The following is a 20027-nucleotide window of genomic DNA, read 5'->3' on the forward strand; positions in this document are numbered from 1 at the left end:
ACACTGCCTGGCAACGACCGGGTAAAAAAAAAGAACTTTTCGTGAGAAACCATAAAAAAACTACAAACCAAACTCGGAAGTGACGTTTGCGCAAAGCGGAAATGACGTCAATAACGTTTGTTGACATTTATTTGTGGAAGACAAAAACAGTGGACCCCTCGCAGGATGGTGTATTTATGGAAACCGACTAACGGACCTCTGGATACCTGTGGACACTAAAGACCACTGTGTCGTGATTGAAACACACCTGTGGGTATTTGTTTTGTATTTATTTCTAGACTGGACTCTTAAGCAGAGTGAAGAAAGAAGATCAAGACCAGCAGATGGACGGAGCAAGTCGGGAACAAAACAAACCGTGTCACCCAGACTACACGAGAGGCTGAATCATTCACAGGCTAAACAACCACCAGACAGTTGACTTTACAGTAATCTTACACAAAGAGGACTATAATTTATCTGTTAATATACGGTCAACACGGTGATTTAAGTCTTAACAGTAATAACATGTTACCATGGTAGTGTAGGGTTACACGAGTCCGTCAGACTAGCAAGTTAGCAAGCTAATGGTAGCCGATGCTAACATTACCCTTGGTTGAACTGCGGTGTAGTTAGCTAGCAGCAGAAATTACCGAGGTTGTCAGAGTTCATTCGTTTCTCAAAGTGTTCAGTGCACGTAGCTCGTCAGTTAGGAGAAACGTCAAGAATGTGAAGCATAATGGCGAACTTTGAAGCTTACCAGGAGTATCAGAGAATTGAGGACTTTGAGGAGGACTCGCCACCAGGGGAGGAGGATTTACTGGTGCATGTGCCTGAAGGCCTGAAAGGTAAACATGTAACTACAACTTAAATATAAATGTTCTTTAATACAAATAGACTCACTGAACATTGATATTTTTTAATGAAGTGCCTGTAAAATGATTCGCCATGGTGACAGAAAACTCACTAATGCTTTTGTAAATATTGCAGACTCATGGCATCATATCAAGAACCTGGATAACTTCTTCACAAGGATATCCTTTTTTTTTAAATATGTGTGGTTTGATAACAGGTCTCCAACAGTGAACTGTTATTGCATTATGTCCCAGGCATGTTGCCATAACGACGTTTAATCTCAGTTATATTTAGAATATGTTGTATTTCACATGTTTACTTCTTGACTGATACATATTTTTAAAGAAACAGTGGTGGATGAGTGAAGCAATTTTTTTACAAATGTCTTTTTTTTTTTTTAAAGATTATTTTTTGGGCTTTTGTGCCTTTTTAATTGAGAGATAGGACAGTGGATAGAGTCAGAAAGCAGGGAGAGAGAGTGGGGAATGACATGCGAGAAAGGAGCCACAGGCTGGATTTGAACCCGGACCGCTCTCTTGGAAGACTATAGCCTCCATACATGGGGCGCGCGCACTAACCACTGCGCCACTGCCCCACCAGCGCCCCCAAATGTAAATTTTGACCATTTGTTACATCTGTTGTTGTGCTGTCAAAGTCTTGCTTAATATTTTATGTCAGTCTCCTTAACAAGCATGTCCACATCTATCATTTTCATCAGAAGAATGGCTTTGCTTGTATGATGCTGACTGAGTTCTTTGAACTTGTGTAAGTATTCAACAGTATACAGAATACTAGAACTCATCATGAGATATTTTTGAATGATGAGGTTGAATGTTCTGTTCCAACAGGATGCTTGTTTTCTGAAAGGCTTCCTTATGTCACTGTTAACTTTTCATGTTGTTATGACAGTTTAGAGGGCCTCAGGCTTCATCATGAACATGTTCAGCCAGAAGATTTCAGCTGAATCTGAATCTCAGAGAATCTTCACCACTAAACACAGTTTTCTAATGCTTTATACACTGTATTACTGTCATCGTTACTTATTGAGTTTTACAGCAATTCTCCAAATGAAACAAAATTGTTTAGCCCTAATAATGTCACATGTTGTTTTATGTTTCAAATAATGTACAGATCAATATAGCAATCAGCCTTGCGACATATTTGATGAAGGAACTGCAATTGATCTATCTTAACCACGACTTTATTCAGGTTAACGAGGTCACTTTCTTTGGCTTGATAGTTAGAAATAAAGTAGGAATCACTTTCCCCAATAAACTGTAAAGAAGTATCAAACTGTGTTTTGCTATTTTATAATTTTTTTGATTCTCTTTGTCTTTTACCTGTCACATAGTGTGATGCTTTATCTTTTTCTTTTTTCCTCTCACCCCACAGTCAGTTTTTGTTCGTTGTCACATTCACAACCTTCCTTGTCAACTGCGTGGAGTACGATGTCCTGTTTGCAAATCGAGCGGTCAACCACACAGGGCCAGGCCACAACCCCTTGGATAGGAACAAGGTCACACTTCCAGACGCCATCCTACCGAGCCAGCAGTGTACTCAGAGGTAATCAACACAACTCATAATACAGAGCATCAGTCCGTGATAGTGTCATTTGTCATGGGGGACCACTACATTAACGGATGTGCCTGTTCCCTCATTCCAGCCAGTCAGATTAAAGTCTTTGTTCTCCGGCAGACATGGTCTTTGATATTATTAGAGCCCTGTAAGAGCCAGGCCTTCAGAGGGATTAAATGTCTCTTGCTTCATACATTTGCAATCAGATTTTCAAAACTAATTTCTGATTGGACTACATCCTATGAGGCTTCAAAGTGCAACCAGAGTTACATTCATTTGGAAGTAATATCGAACAGATCGATCATAGCTTTTAGCTGTTTTTTTATTTATTTATCTGACAAAAATGAAAACTCTGTCTTTATAAAGGTAACTGACAACATTTTAAGCAGAAATTTTGAGCCATACATTCTCTCATACAATTTCTCAACATTGTCCCCAAAAAATGACATGCTTTATAAACAGTAGAATGACACCCTGCTATGTATTTCATATTCTTCATTATCACTTTGCTTTATATCACAAACAAGTCTTAATTCCTGTGGTTGTAGTAGTAGATCATGAACTAACAGTAAAAGTTGGATTTGTTTTTTTAAATCAGTCTTGGTAACAAGGAGATGGCTCTGATTAAATGTGTGCTTCCAGAAATGAAATGTCATATGTAGGACAAGCGATGTCCTAGGAAGTACATTTCTTACTTAGTTTTGTTGTTTATTTTTACTGGAGATTGGAAGCTTTGAGTTGCAACATTCGTCTAACTGATGGTTACTTTGAGAAAAGGTATTTGTGGACCGCGTTTAGACCAGCTTTAGGGAACAGCGCAGTGTAATTGATAGCTTCTCTGAGGTAAAACTGCCCAGCCGAGATTCTGACAACTCGGCTGCACCAGCAAGCTGACAACCACATGACACCTCTCTAGGTGGCTGCAGGGTACATCCCCCCCCCCCCCCCCCCACCTACATGTTGTCATATTTTTTCCAAGATGTAGCTGAGCTTGTTTTCCACAGCTAGTCTAAAAGCGCTGTCATTAATTTGTTCCTGATTTTTTTAACGGTGGCTCCATAGTCATTGATATCAAAGTCAATGACGTATAAATGCCTGGAATTCTAATTGGGGAACAGCTTGTTCCACAGTTTGGAGCCTGCTGCCTTCCTCATACCCCCACTCTAATTTCATTTTTGTAAGCCACATGTTTGTCTTAAGACATGCTTGTTTTTTTGTTTATTACATCTAAAGTGACCTTTTATAAAATGATATAGAAATGACAACTTAATCTGAGAGCATCAACAATAGCGCTAATACTGGCTAATGTGGCTTTGTAGGAATGACAATATGTACAGTATTTTGACACGTTGTACCCAGATGATTCCTTAACTTTAGAAAGCTGCCTCGGCTCACATGAAACCTGTAAAGAGGTGTCAGTTTAATACATTGCAACATATGCTGAAAGCAACAAGCTGGTTTTCCCAATGCGTTTATAATCTTAATAGTGAACTACTGAACTGAGAGGCAATTCACAAGCATATAAAAGGTGATGTAATGTGAGTCCTAGATTTCCCTTAAGATTATTCCTTAACGATTTTGTCAGGTTTTAAAGGCTTTTTTGTTTGCTATCTCTATATCCCCCCCGAGATAACATAACATTGTGGCTGTCGCTGTAAATGTCCTTGTACTTTTGAATATGGCTTTGACCGACATTTATGCAGTTGCCCATCTGTGAATAACACAAAGCTCTTACTTTAACAGATGCTATCGTTAGCCATGTGTGAAATGATCCCTTGTTTTTATGCAGGATTCTAGAGGACAGCTGGATTATTTTCCTTCTTATCATGGCAGCCATCTTCTGGATCTATCGACTTGTTAAAGTCATTTGCAACGTTTTGAGCTACTGGGAGATTAGGCAGTTCTACATCAAAGCACTGAAGATCAGAATGGTGAGTGTAAAACCTGAAAGCTTTGTCATAGCATACAGCAAAAGGTCCTCTAAATCTCTGAATCATTCTGGTTATTGGGGCGGCAGCAGCTCAGTCTGTAGGGACTTGGGTTGGGAATCGGAGTTCAAGTCCCGGCACGGACCAAGTCCGGAAGTTCGTCTGGTAGCTGGAGAGGTGCCAGTCCACTTCCTGAGCACTGCCGAGGTGCCCTTGAGCAAGACACCGAACCCCAAACTGCTCTGGAGCGCTCGCTGTGGGCAGCCCCCTCACTCTGAGACCTCTCCTTAATGCATGTCCATAGGATCCTGTTTGTGCATGTGTGTGCATTTTGGCCTATGTGTGTGTTCATGTTCATTAGACAGAGTGTAAAATTGAATTTCCCCTCGCGGGATTAATAATTATAATTATAGATTATTATTATGTTATAAATGACTGATGCGTTTCCTTTTGCAATGTATATACATGCTCCTAAAATGATGAGTCATTTATCTTTGTAGTACACATCAGATTATTTTCCTTGCCTTCTTTTCCCAGGATGAATTATGCAATTTCACATGGCAGGAAGTTCAGGACCGGCTCATCAGCCTGCAACGAGAGCAGCAAATGTGCATACACAAGAAAGAGCTGACTGAACTCGACATCTATCATCGCATCCTTCGATTCAAGAATTACATGGTGGCCATGATAAACAAATCACTGCTGCCTGTGCAGCTTCAGCTCCCCCTGCTGGGCAATGTGGTGTTCCTCACCCAGGGCCTCAAGTACAACTTTGAGCTGATCCTCTTCTGGGGCCCTGGCTCTCTCTTTCAGAACAAGTGGAACCTGCATCCAAAGTACAAGCGGAATGGAAACCGCCTCGAGCTGGCACAGCAGCTCAGTAGAATCATCCTGCTGATGGGTTTGGCCAACCTGCTGCTGTGCCCCTTCATCCTCGTATGGCAGGTGCTCTATGCTTTCTTCAGCTATACAGAAATCATACGCAGAGAACCCGGGAGCCTGGGTGCGCGACGCTGGTCCCTGTATGGTCGTTTATACCTGCGACACTTCAACGAGCTGGACCATGAGCTGCATGGACGACTGGGCCGCGGCTACAAACCCACATCTAAATACATGAACTCCTTTACATCACCGCTGCTGACTGTGCTCGCTAAGAACATTGCATTCTTCTCAGGATCAGTGTTGGCTGTGCTCATTGCTCTGACAGTCTATGATGAGGATGTTCTGACAGTGCAGCACATCCTGACTGGTATCACGGTGCTGGGGGTGGTCATCACTATCACCAGGTGAGTTTGTTTTGGGCCAGGCTTTACATGGATCCATTCAAAGATTGTTATCAGTCAGTGTAAAAAGGCAGGAACTTGTGTGTGATGTTTAATTCGATTTAATTCGATCCTGATTTTATGTAATGATTAACAGAAAATATAACTGTTTATACAATTGATAATGAACTGTGATTGTTTTTCTGCACATTCAATTTGAGTAATTTGTTCATTTCACTTTTATTTAAGCTTTTTCAACATGTGCTTGGTAGTTAATCACAAATCGTTCACTTGTGAATGAGCAAAAGTGTTCTTCTCCCCTAATCAATCATCAACTTTCTATCAAAAAAATGGACTGTGCAAAATTATGATGTTTCCGGTAGTTGTACTGTTGAAAAATTAACATATTTTGTACCTGCTCAATGCCAGATCCTTCATCCCAGATGAGCATATGGTGTGGTGTCCAGAGCAGCTGCTGCAGTGCATGCTGGCACACATTCACTACATGCCAGACCACTGGCGGGGAACCGCTAACAAAAGTGAGACCCGTGAAGAGGTGGCACAGCTGTTCCAGTACAAAGCGGTGAGGAATGGAGAAACTTTGTGGACAGGAGCTCATTTGTCACAGTCAGAGTGAAGTTAGGGATGAGTTTACGGTGTGATTACATTTTAATGTAGGTCAATGACTAGACTGTCCCTGGATTAACTGCATATTTGAAAACTGAATCACAAACTCATCTCCATTGGGCTGTGTATTCTGTAGGAGATTAATATGTTTACAAATTGATATTGTTTTTTTTTTTTTTTTACCAAATTAGGTTTTCATCTTGGAGGAGTTGCTCAGTCCTATCGTCACCCCCTTTATTCTCATATTTGTGCTGAGGAACAAATCTCTAGAGATCATTGACTTCTTCAGGAACTTCACTGTGGAGGTGGTTGGAGTCGGAGACATCTGTTCCTTTGCTCAGATGGACATCAGGCGACACGGAAACCCAACAGTATGAATATTTTTTATTTATCAGCTTTAACAAACTGGAGATATTTAGAGGTTTGTTTGATTTAGCTTTGTGATGTTGAGCTTAAATTTATTTTTTATCTTTAAATGTTTGTTTTTTTGCAGTGGATGTCAGAGGGGCAGACGGAGGCTTCTGTGTACCAACAGGCTGAAAATGGCAAGACGGAGTTGTCTCTCATGCATTTCACCATTAAGAACCCACGCTGGCAGCCACCTCAGGAGAGTTCAGTGTTTATCAGTCATCTTAAGGAAAAGGTGCAGCATGATGCACAGGGCGGCCCCTCCACCCAGCTGCTGCTCTCTGAGGCACCTCTCTGCACCTCGCTGCAGTCCAACGAGTCAGGGCCTGGGGTAAGAAACACTAAGAAGCATGTTAAAGACAACAATGTGATGGACTGAACAGACTTACTTTCTGTAAATCAACAAATCACTTCTTTTTTATTTTCTCCTAAAAAGAATTCTAGTGTCATAGTTTCCTTCCTGTTCTTTTTTACTTAGTGGCTTTTTATACATATGTTTGTTTTTCCAGCCTGATAATTTGTTGGCCAGTGTCTTGGCTCACCCCATTCTCACTGCCTCGGGTCTGCAAGGGCGAGACCATCGCTTCATCCCACCAAGCACCGCTGCTTCTGCTGCTGCCAGTGTTCTGGCCTCGTTGTCCACGTCCCAGCTTGCACACACCAGCCGTGGCCGCTCGCACGGGCAGCTGCCCACATCGGTGCACCCTGAGAGCACCATGTACCGCAGCGATCGTACCATCATTGACAGGTACTTATCACTCATGACGTTTTGTACCTAATTATGTAGATAAAGTATCTATTAGAATACAGGACATTGAATACATGCAAAGGATTGTTATCAACTTTGGTTAACACTTTTCTTTTGCAGTATGACACGTAGTGACATCCGCATTCAGAGCAATGCACTGCACTCAGAGTTTGCCTCAGCAGAGATGAGTCTCCATGCCATCTATATGCATGAGGTAATGTTGGAAACATTCGCTGTCACCACTTATTCATTTGACGTTCATGTTGCTGTCCTTGTTTTCTTTTATTAGTGCGTGGAGTTTTAAGAGTTATTCCCTTGTATGTATCTTTTGAATATTAGACATGCACCCACTGAAGACATCCTCTTTCCAGGATATCTGTGTTACTACTGAAAAGATTTTGATTGGTTTAACCCTGTAGTCAACCAAAAGTTCTGTTATCTTTCGCTAACAACCCCTTGTCTCTACAGCTCCATCAACAGAGCTCCCATCCACAAAGACCTTCAGGTCAGTGGCAGAACCCAGTGCCGATGAGAGATCTGCATACAAGTACAGGTAAATGAATGTATTGATTTAATAGTACTGCGCAGCATCCTAATAGTCATAAAGATTCAGCTTCCCGTGTGACATTTGATAGAAGTTTTTAAACCAGAACGGTAAAAAAACGACATATCTGTATTTACAGATGCTGCATAGAAATGTAGAATCTGTATACAGGGGTCTGGATTTTTCAGTTTCTAAAGTTGTCTTGTTTCTGTTTGCAGTACATTTGTTTTTCAAGCTGTATTGACTAATTACGTATCAGCAAGCTTTGGTGTGTGCAGGGGAAAAAGTGGGTGGAAGGCAAAAAACAGGCGGAACATTTATCCGCGTTTTATTATACTGCAGTGGTATTGTAACGATGATTCTTACGTCTCTATAAACAGATGTAATTCTTGTGAATTGCGAGTAAATAACAAGTTATGTCAGTTGCTATTTTGGGCTCATACTGCTGAAGTGAGCCAGAGTGAAGCCAATATGTAACTTGTTGTCTGCTGTTGAACTGAGGCTCAACAGATGAACAGGCGTTATTCTGGGATATTAAAGAAATTAAACTGTTTAGGTTGCAAATTGTAAAATGTTTCATGGAAAAGGAAGTCTTGCCCGGAAGTCATTGAAGGGTAACTGCTGGCTCATCCGTTCCTAGAGGCATATGTTGTCTAGACGATGATTGGCGATGATTGCTGATGGGTACCAAGGTTGAAAAACTACTGACGTTAACACACATCATATGTTCTTGTTTGGTGGAAGGAATTAAGTTGTAATCAGGAGGCTACCCACTTTAATTAAGCACACTCCATCAGATCACTCACTACAAATTGAACAGGACTTTAGAAACAATTGAAAAAAATCTTTAAAGCAATGATGTCTGCATAAGTATTACTAAAACTTCGATTCTAATTGTGCAGAAGAGAAACATAAATTTGTTCTGACAACTTGTCACACTGACTGCAAGTACAAAGGGTATTACCATGAATTACACATTTCTACTCCATCATGGTTTATTTTCAAACCTCAGAAAAATGTATTCCTGTGACAAAGATGACAAGCACATTTTAAAAATGTAACGCTTACAAAATTTAGAGTATATGCATTGTATTTGTACAAAAACCGTTGACTGAATCCTTCAGCTGTGTTCCTTTTTTTCACATAGTGATGTATAAGATGATTAATGATATGTTTTATTTCACACAAGCATGGACTGGTTTGTAAATTTGCCATATGTATGACATTTGAAAATATTAGCATTTAAAAGTGTTACAAATAATCACAGTCATCTTTAAATCTGTTGTTCTGTTTGCATTGATTCTGACCTAGAAAGACTGACTTTGCATCCTCACTCTTATCAGGTTTCCAGGCACATAGCGGCCTTGATTCCAGTATTTGCATGCCCACCCCTGTCCACCTTGGCGGCTGGAAAGAGGAAGAGGAGGAGGAGAATGGAGATGATCAGGAGATAAACAGTGGATCTACTCCAAAGCAGGGCACTGGGAGTAGTTGTTGAAGTGCCTTATGTCATAAGGTGTATATATAAAAGGACATGTCTCTGATCTATGCTTTTTGGTTCTGTATCCTGTGACATACTCTTTTGTTGAATCTAACAACAAACGGCCTTTTATCCTACAAGGGATACATGGCCATGACAACTTCTTCTTTCTCTGTTTTTTTTTTTTTTGTGTGTGTTTACATTTTACTCAACGAACATTGTGGCCTTAGATGATCTTCATGGACAACTTAGCATGGACCTTTAAAAACTCCATTCAGCGTTTGTTGTGGGAAGGGGCTCATTGAATAACCACTGTCACTGCACGTCCATGCCTCCTCCTGTCACACCAGGCAGACTGTGGCATCAGGGAAACCATAAGTCTTCCGTCCACTTCATCCTGATTTTGTCACAAACTTGTACAGACAAACTGCGTGTAAGGATACAGAGAGACTGTAGAATGCGTGCATAGGATCACTGTGTGATGGCGTGTGTGGCCAACTTTTGTTGTAGAATGCAAAAGGCTCATCTGCGTGTTTGCACAATTCATGTGTTTGTGCATCACTTACGTTTGACAGTGTGAGTCTTATTGAATATTGCGCAGTGTGGTGTCTTGATCTGTGCTGCACAGACTGCAAATGTAATTTAGCTGCCTGAACAATTTTGATCACCTGAAAAAAAAAAAGAATTCAATATTTAAAGTGAAGCTGTTTTACCCTGGTGCTTTGGAAATACACTTTTTTTATGACTAATAATTTAAAAAGTTCACATTTTTACTATCAGATCTAATCCTTTAGAAAGATACCAAGTATTGATATACTAAAGCGCTGACTGTAAAGTAGAAGTACTTCTAAAACACCATGTGTACCTGGCTAAAGCCCTATTGGGTTCAACAAAACTTGTTTTTGAAACCAGACATCCGCATGTTTGGATGCTGCTGCCTGTGTTTAGTAGTCCTAAATACAGATTTTACTCAGTATTAATATATTCACAGCTGAGGTATCAAGACATTACTACTCCTGAAAAACTCAAATGACGGGGCCCAAATGCACATGGCGTAAAAATCGAATGCAGATGTAAGATGTCTTTTAATTAAGCTGGATACAAAGTCAGCTTTATGCCTTAACACCCATATAACAATAATAAAAACACATATTTATATCCTCGTTTTCTGTATTACCTCTACAGTGGAGAAGAAAACCTAATACTCCCATCATTACCTCTCCAATATATTGACTCTTATGTAAATATGTATACAGAACATAAAGGTTTCTTTTAAGTGTACAGGTGCATCTTTTACCTGCATTCAGATTTTTAATGACCGGTGTAAATGGACTCGGTTTCATTTCTTGCCCAGCTGAACTCTTGAATCAAACATTGATGTCCAAAAGTGCATGGGTAGGTTTTCTGTTTTCTGAACAAACCAGGGTGTTTTTGCTTTTACAAATCTTTGTTGTTCGCGTACAATTTGTGTGTGTGCGTGTGTGTGTGCGTGCGTGTGTGTGTGTGTCAGTTTTTAATCCAAAAATGTTCACATAAAAGATTTAACTTAATCACAAGGGCTTATTTGAGTGTGTGCTGTTGCTTCTGAAGCTTTAGGTTTGAAGGATTAGTACAAAAGTAACTCAGCCTGTTCACAGTTAGCATAAGTAGCTTTAAGTTAATTTATTACTCGTCTCCCCCCGAAGATATTTTATTGACATATAAGTATTATTTATTTGATTAAAAAAAAAGACACATTTTTTTTACCTTCACAAAAGCTTATATTCTTTTTATGAAAGTCATGGCATGCGTCCCCACAATGCCCCACTCAAAGTAGTTTAAGAAGACTTGATGAAGAAAGTCCTGATAAAAATGTTTTTCATAATGCACAGATAACATGGCCAGCATGATGTTGAATGTGTTAAAAACAGAATACTAAACTCAACCTGCTTGTGGAACCTGTGTGCAAAAAAAGAAAAAAGAAAACATTCATCCCATTTTTATTGCAATCGTTAAAAATCCCAGTAACAGATCTAATCCTCTTCCACAGGGTACACTTGTCTTTGACCTTGGTGTGTTTTCAGACTTTCTTTTGTTACTGTGTTTTTTTTTTTTCTCTCGAAGGAATGCGTTAAGACACCTGCGTTGTTATGCAGACATAAACTCAGAACATTTTGCACTGATGAAAAAAAACACAAAACATTTTTTAAAAGTGTGCATATGTACAGTACATGCAACCGTCAGAAAAGGGACACTGAGTCAGTCTCCATCCTGAATGACCTCTTCTCATTGTATATAAGAAAAGTATCAGCACGTATTGTATCATCATGAAGTACAGCCGACCACCTGGAAACACTGTGGCTAATCACATAAGGTCTTTTTTTTTTTTGTACCTCTGATCAGTTCATGTTCACTCTGTCACACTGTTGAAACATGCTAACATGGGTGTTGTGGTCTGTTTGTGCAGTGAGTTTATGTTGTAGAGACACTGGAGCTCCGCTTTGTGTCCCTTGTTGTTAGTGTTCTGTCCCCACACTTAACACCTCACTGTCCCATTTGTCATTTTATTTCAATCAGTGCCTTAGTTTTAAGGATTAGTGTTTGCTCTTTTTAGAAGCCATTGGAATATCTTTTACAGCACAGCACATACATGTACAGTGTTTTCTTTTTTCTACTTTGTAAGTCATCGTGTAGCATCGAGTATATATAGTGAAGCCGTGGATTTGGCTTGAAAACAGATCTTGTGTCAGCACACTTCTTCTTATCATGGTGTCTACATTTGCACTTTCCTCAATATCCTAAACAAGCATGAGTTGGATTTGGCAGTGGCTCCTCATGGACAACCTTTGCATCATACTATGGTTTCTTATCCACTAAACACCAGTCTGAGGATCACAGTGACTGGAAAAAGGTGCTAAGTTTTCATCCTGAAATGTTGTACTTTTTTGTTTTAGTCTGTCTGTTTTTTTAGTTGTGTAAATTAAGAAACACTAGCTGAACAATGAAAAAAATGCCAAAAGAACTTGTTTTCGGCACAGCTTTACAATACATGTGTTGTTTTCTGTGAGTGAGTAGAGACGCAAATAAATCTTATTTTGAGTGTATTTAATCATTTCATGTGTGCTTGATTAAGTGAAGTTTATTTGAAATAAACAATCTATTTTAATTTTCTCTCTGTTTCATAATGTTGTTAGCTTTCCGGTGTCAGCCTGGCAGATCACAATGTCCATAGTTTTCTCTGAGTGTCAGACACGCTTGACACTAAGATATTGATAAAGTTGTTTTCTAATTTGTTAAGGTAAATTTGTTTTATATCATTACATGGATTTGGTAGTGTTTGATTACTCTGTCAGCCCAACATTTGGTCTGAACAATCTTGATAAATGTTTTCTCCAGACATTCAGGGTCTGTCATGTATGAATGCTTCGTTCATCTCCTTTCATTTAACCTTCTAAAATACAAACATATTTGACTTTGGTGACCCCCTAGTGTCGATATTAGAAATAACACTGATTAGAAATAACATTAAAGTTGTATATACTATACATTAATACAGATGTTTCTTTTTGTAAATGAGCTCATTGGCACAAATCTTCAGCTTTATCTAGTGTTGCACACAGGCTGTATGCAGATCTGATCAGACATGTTAGCTCTTCTATCTCTAGGTCTGTTTGCTTTTTCTCTTCCACTTCTTGTTCTTTTGGCGGCTCAGATTATCAGCTGTTTCCACTCACACTATGGATCCACCTCTAATGTGCAAACACCAATAAACACTTACTACATTTTCTACAAAAATAAATCTGTTTTCTTGTCTTCGGTACTAGTAGAGACACCAAATGCTAACTACTTTCTGCTTTATATTCTAGACTTAATGGTTGGTTTCCCTGATAATAACATCATTTACAAGTGCCTACTTTTGTTTAGTTTCATTGTCTTTGTTGGAATAGTTAGGGTTATTTTTTCCATTCATAATTTTCTTTGGGAACATTTATTCTGCCCTGGATGACACCACCTATCCTCTATAATAAAGATAAGAGAAAGATAAACTTTATTGATCGATCAAAAACAGTAGTATAATTAGTAAAAATAGAAAAAAAAACAAAAAAAACATATTTACATTAATTAAATAAAGCAAGAAATTACAATAGAGATAAAATAATACTAGGCAAATAATATAAACACTTTCACTTGTGGAAAGACAGAGGACAGTTCTTAGAATTACTGATTTTGACGAACATTATTAGAGTCAGGTGGTAGTACTGTTGAACAGTCTGACTGCAGATGGGATGAACGACCTGCGGTAGCGCTCTGTCTTGCAGGGTGGGTGTCTGAGTCTGCTGCTGAAGGAGCTGCTCAGGCCCCCCCCCCCCCCCCCCCCCCCCCACACAGTGTCATGCAGGGGGTGAGAGGGGTTGTCCATGATGGATGTCAGCTTCGTTAACATCCTCCTCTCACCCACCTCCTCTACAGAGTCCAGAGGACAGTCCAAGACAGAACTGGCCCTCCTGACCAGTCTGTTCAGTCTCTTCCTGTCTCTCTCTGTGCTCCCTCCTCCCCAGCAGACCACTGCATAGAAAAGTGCAGACGCCACCACAGTGTCACAGAATGTCCTTAACAGAGTCCTGCACACTCCAAAGGACCTCAGTCGCCTCAGCAGGTGCAGTCGGCTTTGGCCAATAGATTGGATAATAATATAATAGATAATAATAGATTAAAATGTAAACTAAACCTCACATCTTTATGTTTAGTGTGATACTATTATGTCCCATGTTTTTTTTTTCCTCATCTAGTTTATAGTTATCATTGTTCAATCCACTTAGAGCATTAGGACGTAAACATCATCTCCTTTTCCTTCTGGCCTATCTGTCCTTGTCTCACTTGTCATCTGCTATGTGTAAATGTTGCTTTGAGGTAACACTCGTGTCTTTTGGCTGTGAACATGATATAACCATGACCTTATTCTCAAGATGGCTCAGAGGTCAGTTGGAAGGCCGTGTTAGTTAGATATTTGAGAGTATACACTGGCACCAAATGTTCTGCTCTGGATTTTGTTCAACTCCTGTGCTTGCTAAAAACATAGCAAGGTGCTATGTCCTTCTACTGCCCTCTGCTGTATTGTTTTCCAGGAGGTAACGAAAGCTGTTAAAAAGTTTGGCATCAAGAAATGTATATGGGGAAAGCCAAACAGAATATGGGAGACAAAAGGAGGTGAGGTATTCTTCCATGTTCCTTAAACCATATACAAATACCGTATATAAAAAAGTTTAGATAGATGTCCGAAAAAAAGTTTTTGGGGTATTTTTTCTTGTTTTCAGTGTGTTTTTAGGAGTGTGGACACCAAACACAGAAGACAGAACAGGATGAAACAGGGGCAAGCAGCAACAGCAGAGTACCCTCTGATAGAGTTTCCGGGAGTTTAAATCAGGTCCGGGCTGCCTGCTGCTGTCAGTCATTGGCACTGAGGGGAAAGCCCACTCTGAAAGGAAGTGCCATGGAAGCCAAAGAATAGGAAATACAGGGGTAAGACTTTCCATCCCTCATTCCTTTGTTTTAAGTCATCATAAGCATTCAATAAAAGAAAGAAGATCATTCCAAATTGAAGAAAACAAATGATAGAAAGTGACAAACAAACCTCCTGCTACCCAAGGGTTTTTCTTTTTTTATGTTTTCATTTTGCCAAGATGTAATGGGAGATAAATTTAACACATTACTGTTTGAAAATCCTTTGTGTAACAATGAAGTCATAGCTTTATTATGGGACTGACTAGCTGGTAGAAGCAGCTGCCACCATGGAGGAGGTGAAATACAATGTGCCAGAGTCAAGATTCAGCTCTCTGAATAACCTGTAATTCACAATATTGCCAAAGCTTTAAGTGCAAATCAACAGATGACATTATGACACAGACTTGCAACCAGTACTACAATAGATCAATTATCAAAATGTAACAGATTTAAATGCTACTAAGGTTCAAGTAAAACCAAAGAAAAGGGCATTCAAGTTTAACACTGATGTTTTGTGAAAAATGTCTGTTTTACACAAACCCATTGTCTGGTAAGAAGATTAAGATCAATTAAATCTCTCTATCACGGTAAGTATGCCTCAACTAAACAAAGCAGATTCTTATTCTAGTGTAATCCTGCAATGTGGCTTAATCATTACAAGAATAAGGAAACAGTAAAGCCTTTGTCATGAAAATGTGCCAAAAACTCTGTGATTGAACACACTTAAATCAGGAATGCACAAACAGGATCCTATGGACGTGCACTAATGGAGAGATGTCAGAGTGAGGGGGCTGCACTTGAAACAGCGTCCAGGCAGATAGGGTGCCTTGCTCAAGGGCGGCTCAGCAGTGTTAAGGAAGTCACCTGTCACCTCCCCATACACTCTCCATTCCATACGCCATATACTCTTTATCTTTATTCCATACTCTGGTCTGTACCTGACTGAGTAACTGTGGCCCCCTAAAACCTCACCAGAGTGGAATCGCGATAGGGACAGGAATTTTAAAGTGCTTCATGGAGTCTCAAGCTGCTGTCAGGAATTCCATACACAAGATAACCTAACATTAATTTGGTCTGTCCTCAAGCTCAGATCATATAGGTTGAGGAGTCTAAATTGATATGGGCACCTTTTCTTTTTTCTTCATTTTGTAACCTTGTAAGGTGAGATTGCACAGTTCAACATAAATTTTACTACTTTTAGGCCAAGTTTAAATACATGCTACCTCAGGCCTACATCAATTTCACAAACATGTGCTTGCACTAATTGATGTCTTATTTACAATTAAAACTATATTAATGGCTCTAGGTGTAGCTAAAGTGCTTCAATGCTGCTATTGTAAGTGGCCTTGAACCAAAGCATTTTAATGAATAGAATGTAAAAATCAGGGGGAAAATTGTACTTTGACATATAACAAGAACAGAATAATTGAAATGTCAAAAGTCCATAATAATTTTGGAGTCTGGTGGAATATTTTTTCAAGGGGAATTTAAACGAATGACCTCACTTTTAAATTGGAAGCAGGCGAAAACAAGGCTTGAATTAGGAAACGGTGCTTAATTGGTGTAAAAATGCGGGATTTAGCATTTCCATTTAATTCGACTTATTTATGACCTGACCACGTGAGAATGCTGCTTCTCTAAGCCTCCACTGAGAAGGTGGAAGCAATTTGGTATAGGCTAGTGAAATTTAGTTATGAGTTGTTTACGACTTAGTTATTGTATGGTGACTGCAGCAGTGTGCAGCCCGGCAGAGGCCAGGCCAGTCTACTTAACTTTCCTTCCTCTCCAACAGGCCAAGCAGGCTATCTCCTATCTCCACACAGTAGTTCAATGACAGGTCTATTTTAGAAAGGAGGCTGTGCCAAAGTAGGCACGTCAGTTATTTGGCATCATGAGGTAGTGGAGAAGAAAAAAGTCTAGTCCACCGCCCACCGCAGGAGACTGGGGGGGTGTTCCAACACCCTGGATTTACAACCATTTCAAGGATATTTTAGCACAAACGGGACATTTTTGTGTGATTTCTACACATTAAAATCGGAGTCGACTATCATCCGGAAAGCTTGAGGACCACATGATTCATCGCCTGCTTTAACTGTTACCTGAGTGGCTGACGACTCAAGGTGAATGAGCCATGTTATTGTTCATAACTTAAAGTAGCCTAAGTATTGCATTAATAACTTTATCGGAAAAAAAGAGAAGAAACAGTTACTTTGTTATTCATTCAAATATAGGCTACATTGGAAACTATGTACAAAGTGTAACACCTGTAACCTTAACAATTACAATCGATGTGTTCAATTAAGGTTAGCTAAGCAAGCTATATCATTATCTTACCTTTGGTTAAACTAGTAGTCTGTTAATATTATTATATTTTAATAAGCTTGTGTTTGACTTTTTTTTCCTCTCTTTTAAAAACAATGAAATAGAAATAAATTCCAACATATTTAAAGACATATAAGTAACCGTGTGTACAATGAACACTGAGAGAAACTGAGAAACACTTGAGTAACTGCAGGAGTTTCTGAAGTGGGAGCTTTATCAAACAGCTGATGACCCGTTCGCTTCTACAAATGGCAATGGACAGAGACGGGGTCTGACAGCTGAGGTTATTTTTGGGACAGGCAGTTCGAGCGACAAAGGTGACAAAGCTGGTAAATGTCACTCTTTGAAAGGCACATATCTGCTGCTATTTGACCTTGTTACATGTGAAAACATTTGTTGTTGTTTATTAATCTGCCTTCCCGTTTAAAAGGCTTTGTGGGTGAAAGTTAAGGAGTTGTATTGATTGGTGTCTGCGGGGCAGGGACAGGGGTATGTCTACTGACACTTACTGTAACTGCAAGCCATAAATATGCTCATCTCAACTCAGGGTTTATGTCTATTTTCATAGCTGAGCATATTTATAGAGTACATTTAACAAACTGTAACCTCTTACAGTGGTTATAATCAATTTTCTTTGTGATTTAATGTATAATCAACATGTAAAATACCTGACATTTGTTTGAACATAATATATTTTGCCTTATTTTTCCACTGCTCAGCAGAAATGTAATTTGTTTAAAACCAAACGTCCATTTCAAGCATATTTAAACTTACAATATATGTTATAGGCCGACTGATAGTTATAAAAAAGAATAGGAAGACTCTGACATAGTGTGACACAACATCTTAATGTTGCATTATAATTTCTTTGAAGACCCCTCCCTGGTACTGAATTAAACGTTTTGTTGATTTCAGGTACAAACAATGGATCCAAACTTATTTGGAGGAGTCCCCAGGTTTCTCACCCGTCCAAAGGCGTCGTTCTCGGTGTGTGTAGGCAAGGACGCCACGCTGAGCTGCACCATCGTGGGCAGCCCGACCCCGCTGATCACCTGGGAAAAGGAGAAGCTGAAGCTGACATCTGGGGGACGCTTTAAGACTGTGGAGGATGGAAATGTGTACCGCCTAACCATCTATGACTTAACACTGGAGGACAGTGGCCAGTACATGTGCCGGGCCAAAAACAATGTTGGGGAAGCTTATGCCGCCGTAACCCTTAAAGTGGCTCTGCCAACAGAGATGGCCCAGAGGGCTCCTGGTTTCCTAGTTAAGCCGACCTCTGCACGTGTAGTCTTGGGAGATGATGTTGTTTTCCTCTGCCGGGTTTCAGCTCACCCTGAAGTCAACTTTGATTGGGAGAAAGATGGGCGCTACATAGGGGAGAGTAACCGTATCAAGATTGTTTCTGACAACGACAGCAGCACCCTAAGGATCCAAAGTGTACGTAACCTAGACGGCGGCACCTACACCTGCAGGGCCCAGAACACTGTTGGTCGTGCACATGTTTCAGCAGCTCTTGCTGTGGATGCTCAGGATTCCCGCCACCTGGCCGCAGACAAAAACACCTCCCTTCTTTCTCACCTACAAAAGCGCAAAGAGGAGATGAAGAAGGACATCTCAATCTATCGCACAGAGGAAAGCAGCTCCACAGTTTCTTCATCCTCCACAACAAGCATCAGAGATGGTTTGAGTATGGAACATGAGCTGAGGGCATCCGCACTGGCAAAGCTGCCCAAAGGTGTGTTTACTCGTACCTGCACAGTGACTGAGGGCAAGCATGCCAAACTTAGCTGCTTTGTGACAGGTCACCCTAAACCCCACATTATCTGGAGAAAGGATGGATCAAACATCAGTGAGGGCCGCAGGCATGTCATTTATGAGGACCAAGCTGAGAACTTCATCCTCAAGATCCTGTACTGCAAGCAGACTGATAATGGTCTCTACACCTGCAATGCCACCAATATGGCTGGGCAGACCTACAGTGCTGTGTTGGTAACAGTCAAAGGTAAGGCGGTCATTTTCTGCAAGAATGCTACATGTATTAAAGTGATACATCTAAGTTACACATTAAAGAGAACTCTCCAGAAGTCAACATTAAACACATGTTATATACCTTCAGTACATGCACCAAATACAAAATCATAGCAGGGGTCAGTCTACACCAGTTTAAATAACTATTTAATATTGTGAAATCCCTTGTCCCTGTCTAAAACTTCCCAACATATTCTATATATCTTCCACACTTAGCCACTTCCCCCAAACCAATTCTCTCTGATTTTTTTTTTTTTTTTTTTTTTTTTTCAAGATTTATTTTTGGGCTTTTTGTGCCTTTAATGGAGATATAGGACAGTGGATATAGTCAGAAATCAGGGAGAGAGAGAATGGGGAAGAACATGCGGGAAAGGAGCCACAGGTGGGATTCGATTCTGGGCCGCCCGCTTGGAGGACCAAAGACTCCATACATGGGGCGCGCACACTAACCACTGCACCACCAGCGCCCCAAAACATACATTTTTAAAACTATAAAGAGAGAAGAAAAGAAAACGTCTTTAAAACTTTATCTACTATGCAGTCATATTAATATGTGGACACACATCTGGGCACTGATGTTTTCTTTAGCAAACACTTCTCAAAAAGGGACACAATTTGTCATTGTGTCCCTTTTTGAGTGTATAATTAATACACACTTTGTGATGAACTTAACATTTACAACACCAGTAAGTTATAGATATTTTGTATGTCTAATCTTTTCAAAATAACTACAGTGCCTATGTTCATCCAGAGGAACATGTCAGTGCCGCAGTGTGACTTATTTATATGT

At 40.0% G+C, this 20027-nt stretch overlaps 2 protein-coding genes across 5 annotated transcripts in view; both read left to right on the forward strand.

Annotated features, from left to right (window-relative positions):
• The first annotated feature begins 124 nt into the window (after window positions 1-124).
• Window positions 125-12553, forward strand: atg9b (autophagy related 9B). The gene is made up of 13 exons (XM_061044899.1): window positions 125-824; window positions 967-1010; window positions 1532-1596; window positions 2224-2394; window positions 4196-4337; window positions 4872-5620; window positions 6026-6179; window positions 6415-6594; window positions 6717-6962; window positions 7141-7379; window positions 7500-7593; window positions 7848-7932; window positions 9267-12553. Exons 1-13 carry the CDS (start codon window positions 716-718, stop codon window positions 9419-9421), a joined length of 2433 nt encoding a protein of 810 aa, XP_060900882.1. The 5' UTR covers window positions 125-715; the 3' UTR covers window positions 9422-12553.
• Window positions 12554-16822: 4269 nt separating this feature from the next.
• The window catches only part of obscnb (obscurin, cytoskeletal calmodulin and titin-interacting RhoGEF b), a 53937-nt gene continuing 50732 nt past the window's right edge, over window positions 16823-20027 (forward strand). For 3 of the 4 annotated variants that reach the window (XM_061044902.1, XM_061044903.1, XM_061044904.1), the window contains exons 1-2: window positions 16824-17004; window positions 18122-19211. In XM_061044902.1, the coding sequence (XP_060900885.1) occupies window positions 18131-19211 (1081 nt within the window). In that variant the 5' untranslated portion in view covers window positions 16824-17004; window positions 18122-18130. Of the gene's footprint in view, window positions 17005-18121; window positions 19212-20027 lie in introns of all 4 variants that reach the window. The other variant, XM_061044901.1, reaches the window with a different exon arrangement.

The sequence above is a fragment of the Labrus mixtus genome, chromosome 8 (assembly GCF_963584025.1).
Source record: "Labrus mixtus chromosome 8, fLabMix1.1, whole genome shotgun sequence".
NCBI classification, from domain to species: domain Eukaryota; kingdom Metazoa; phylum Chordata; class Actinopteri; order Labriformes; family Labridae; genus Labrus; species Labrus mixtus.

Bases quoted from the DNA above. Each gene is read 5' to 3' on its own strand.
- atg9b (XM_061044899.1), top strand. From the start codon at position 716: ATGGCGAACTTTGAAGCTTACCAGGAGTATCAGAGAATTGAGGACTTT. The intron at 1,597-2,223 runs GTAAGTATTCAA...CTCACCCCACAG, and splicing joins ACTGAGTTCTTTGAACTTGT to TCAGTTTTTGTTCGTTGTCA. The intron at 7,380-7,499 runs GTACTTATCACT...TTTCTTTTGCAG, and splicing joins GATCGTACCATCATTGACAG to TATGACACGTAGTGACATCC.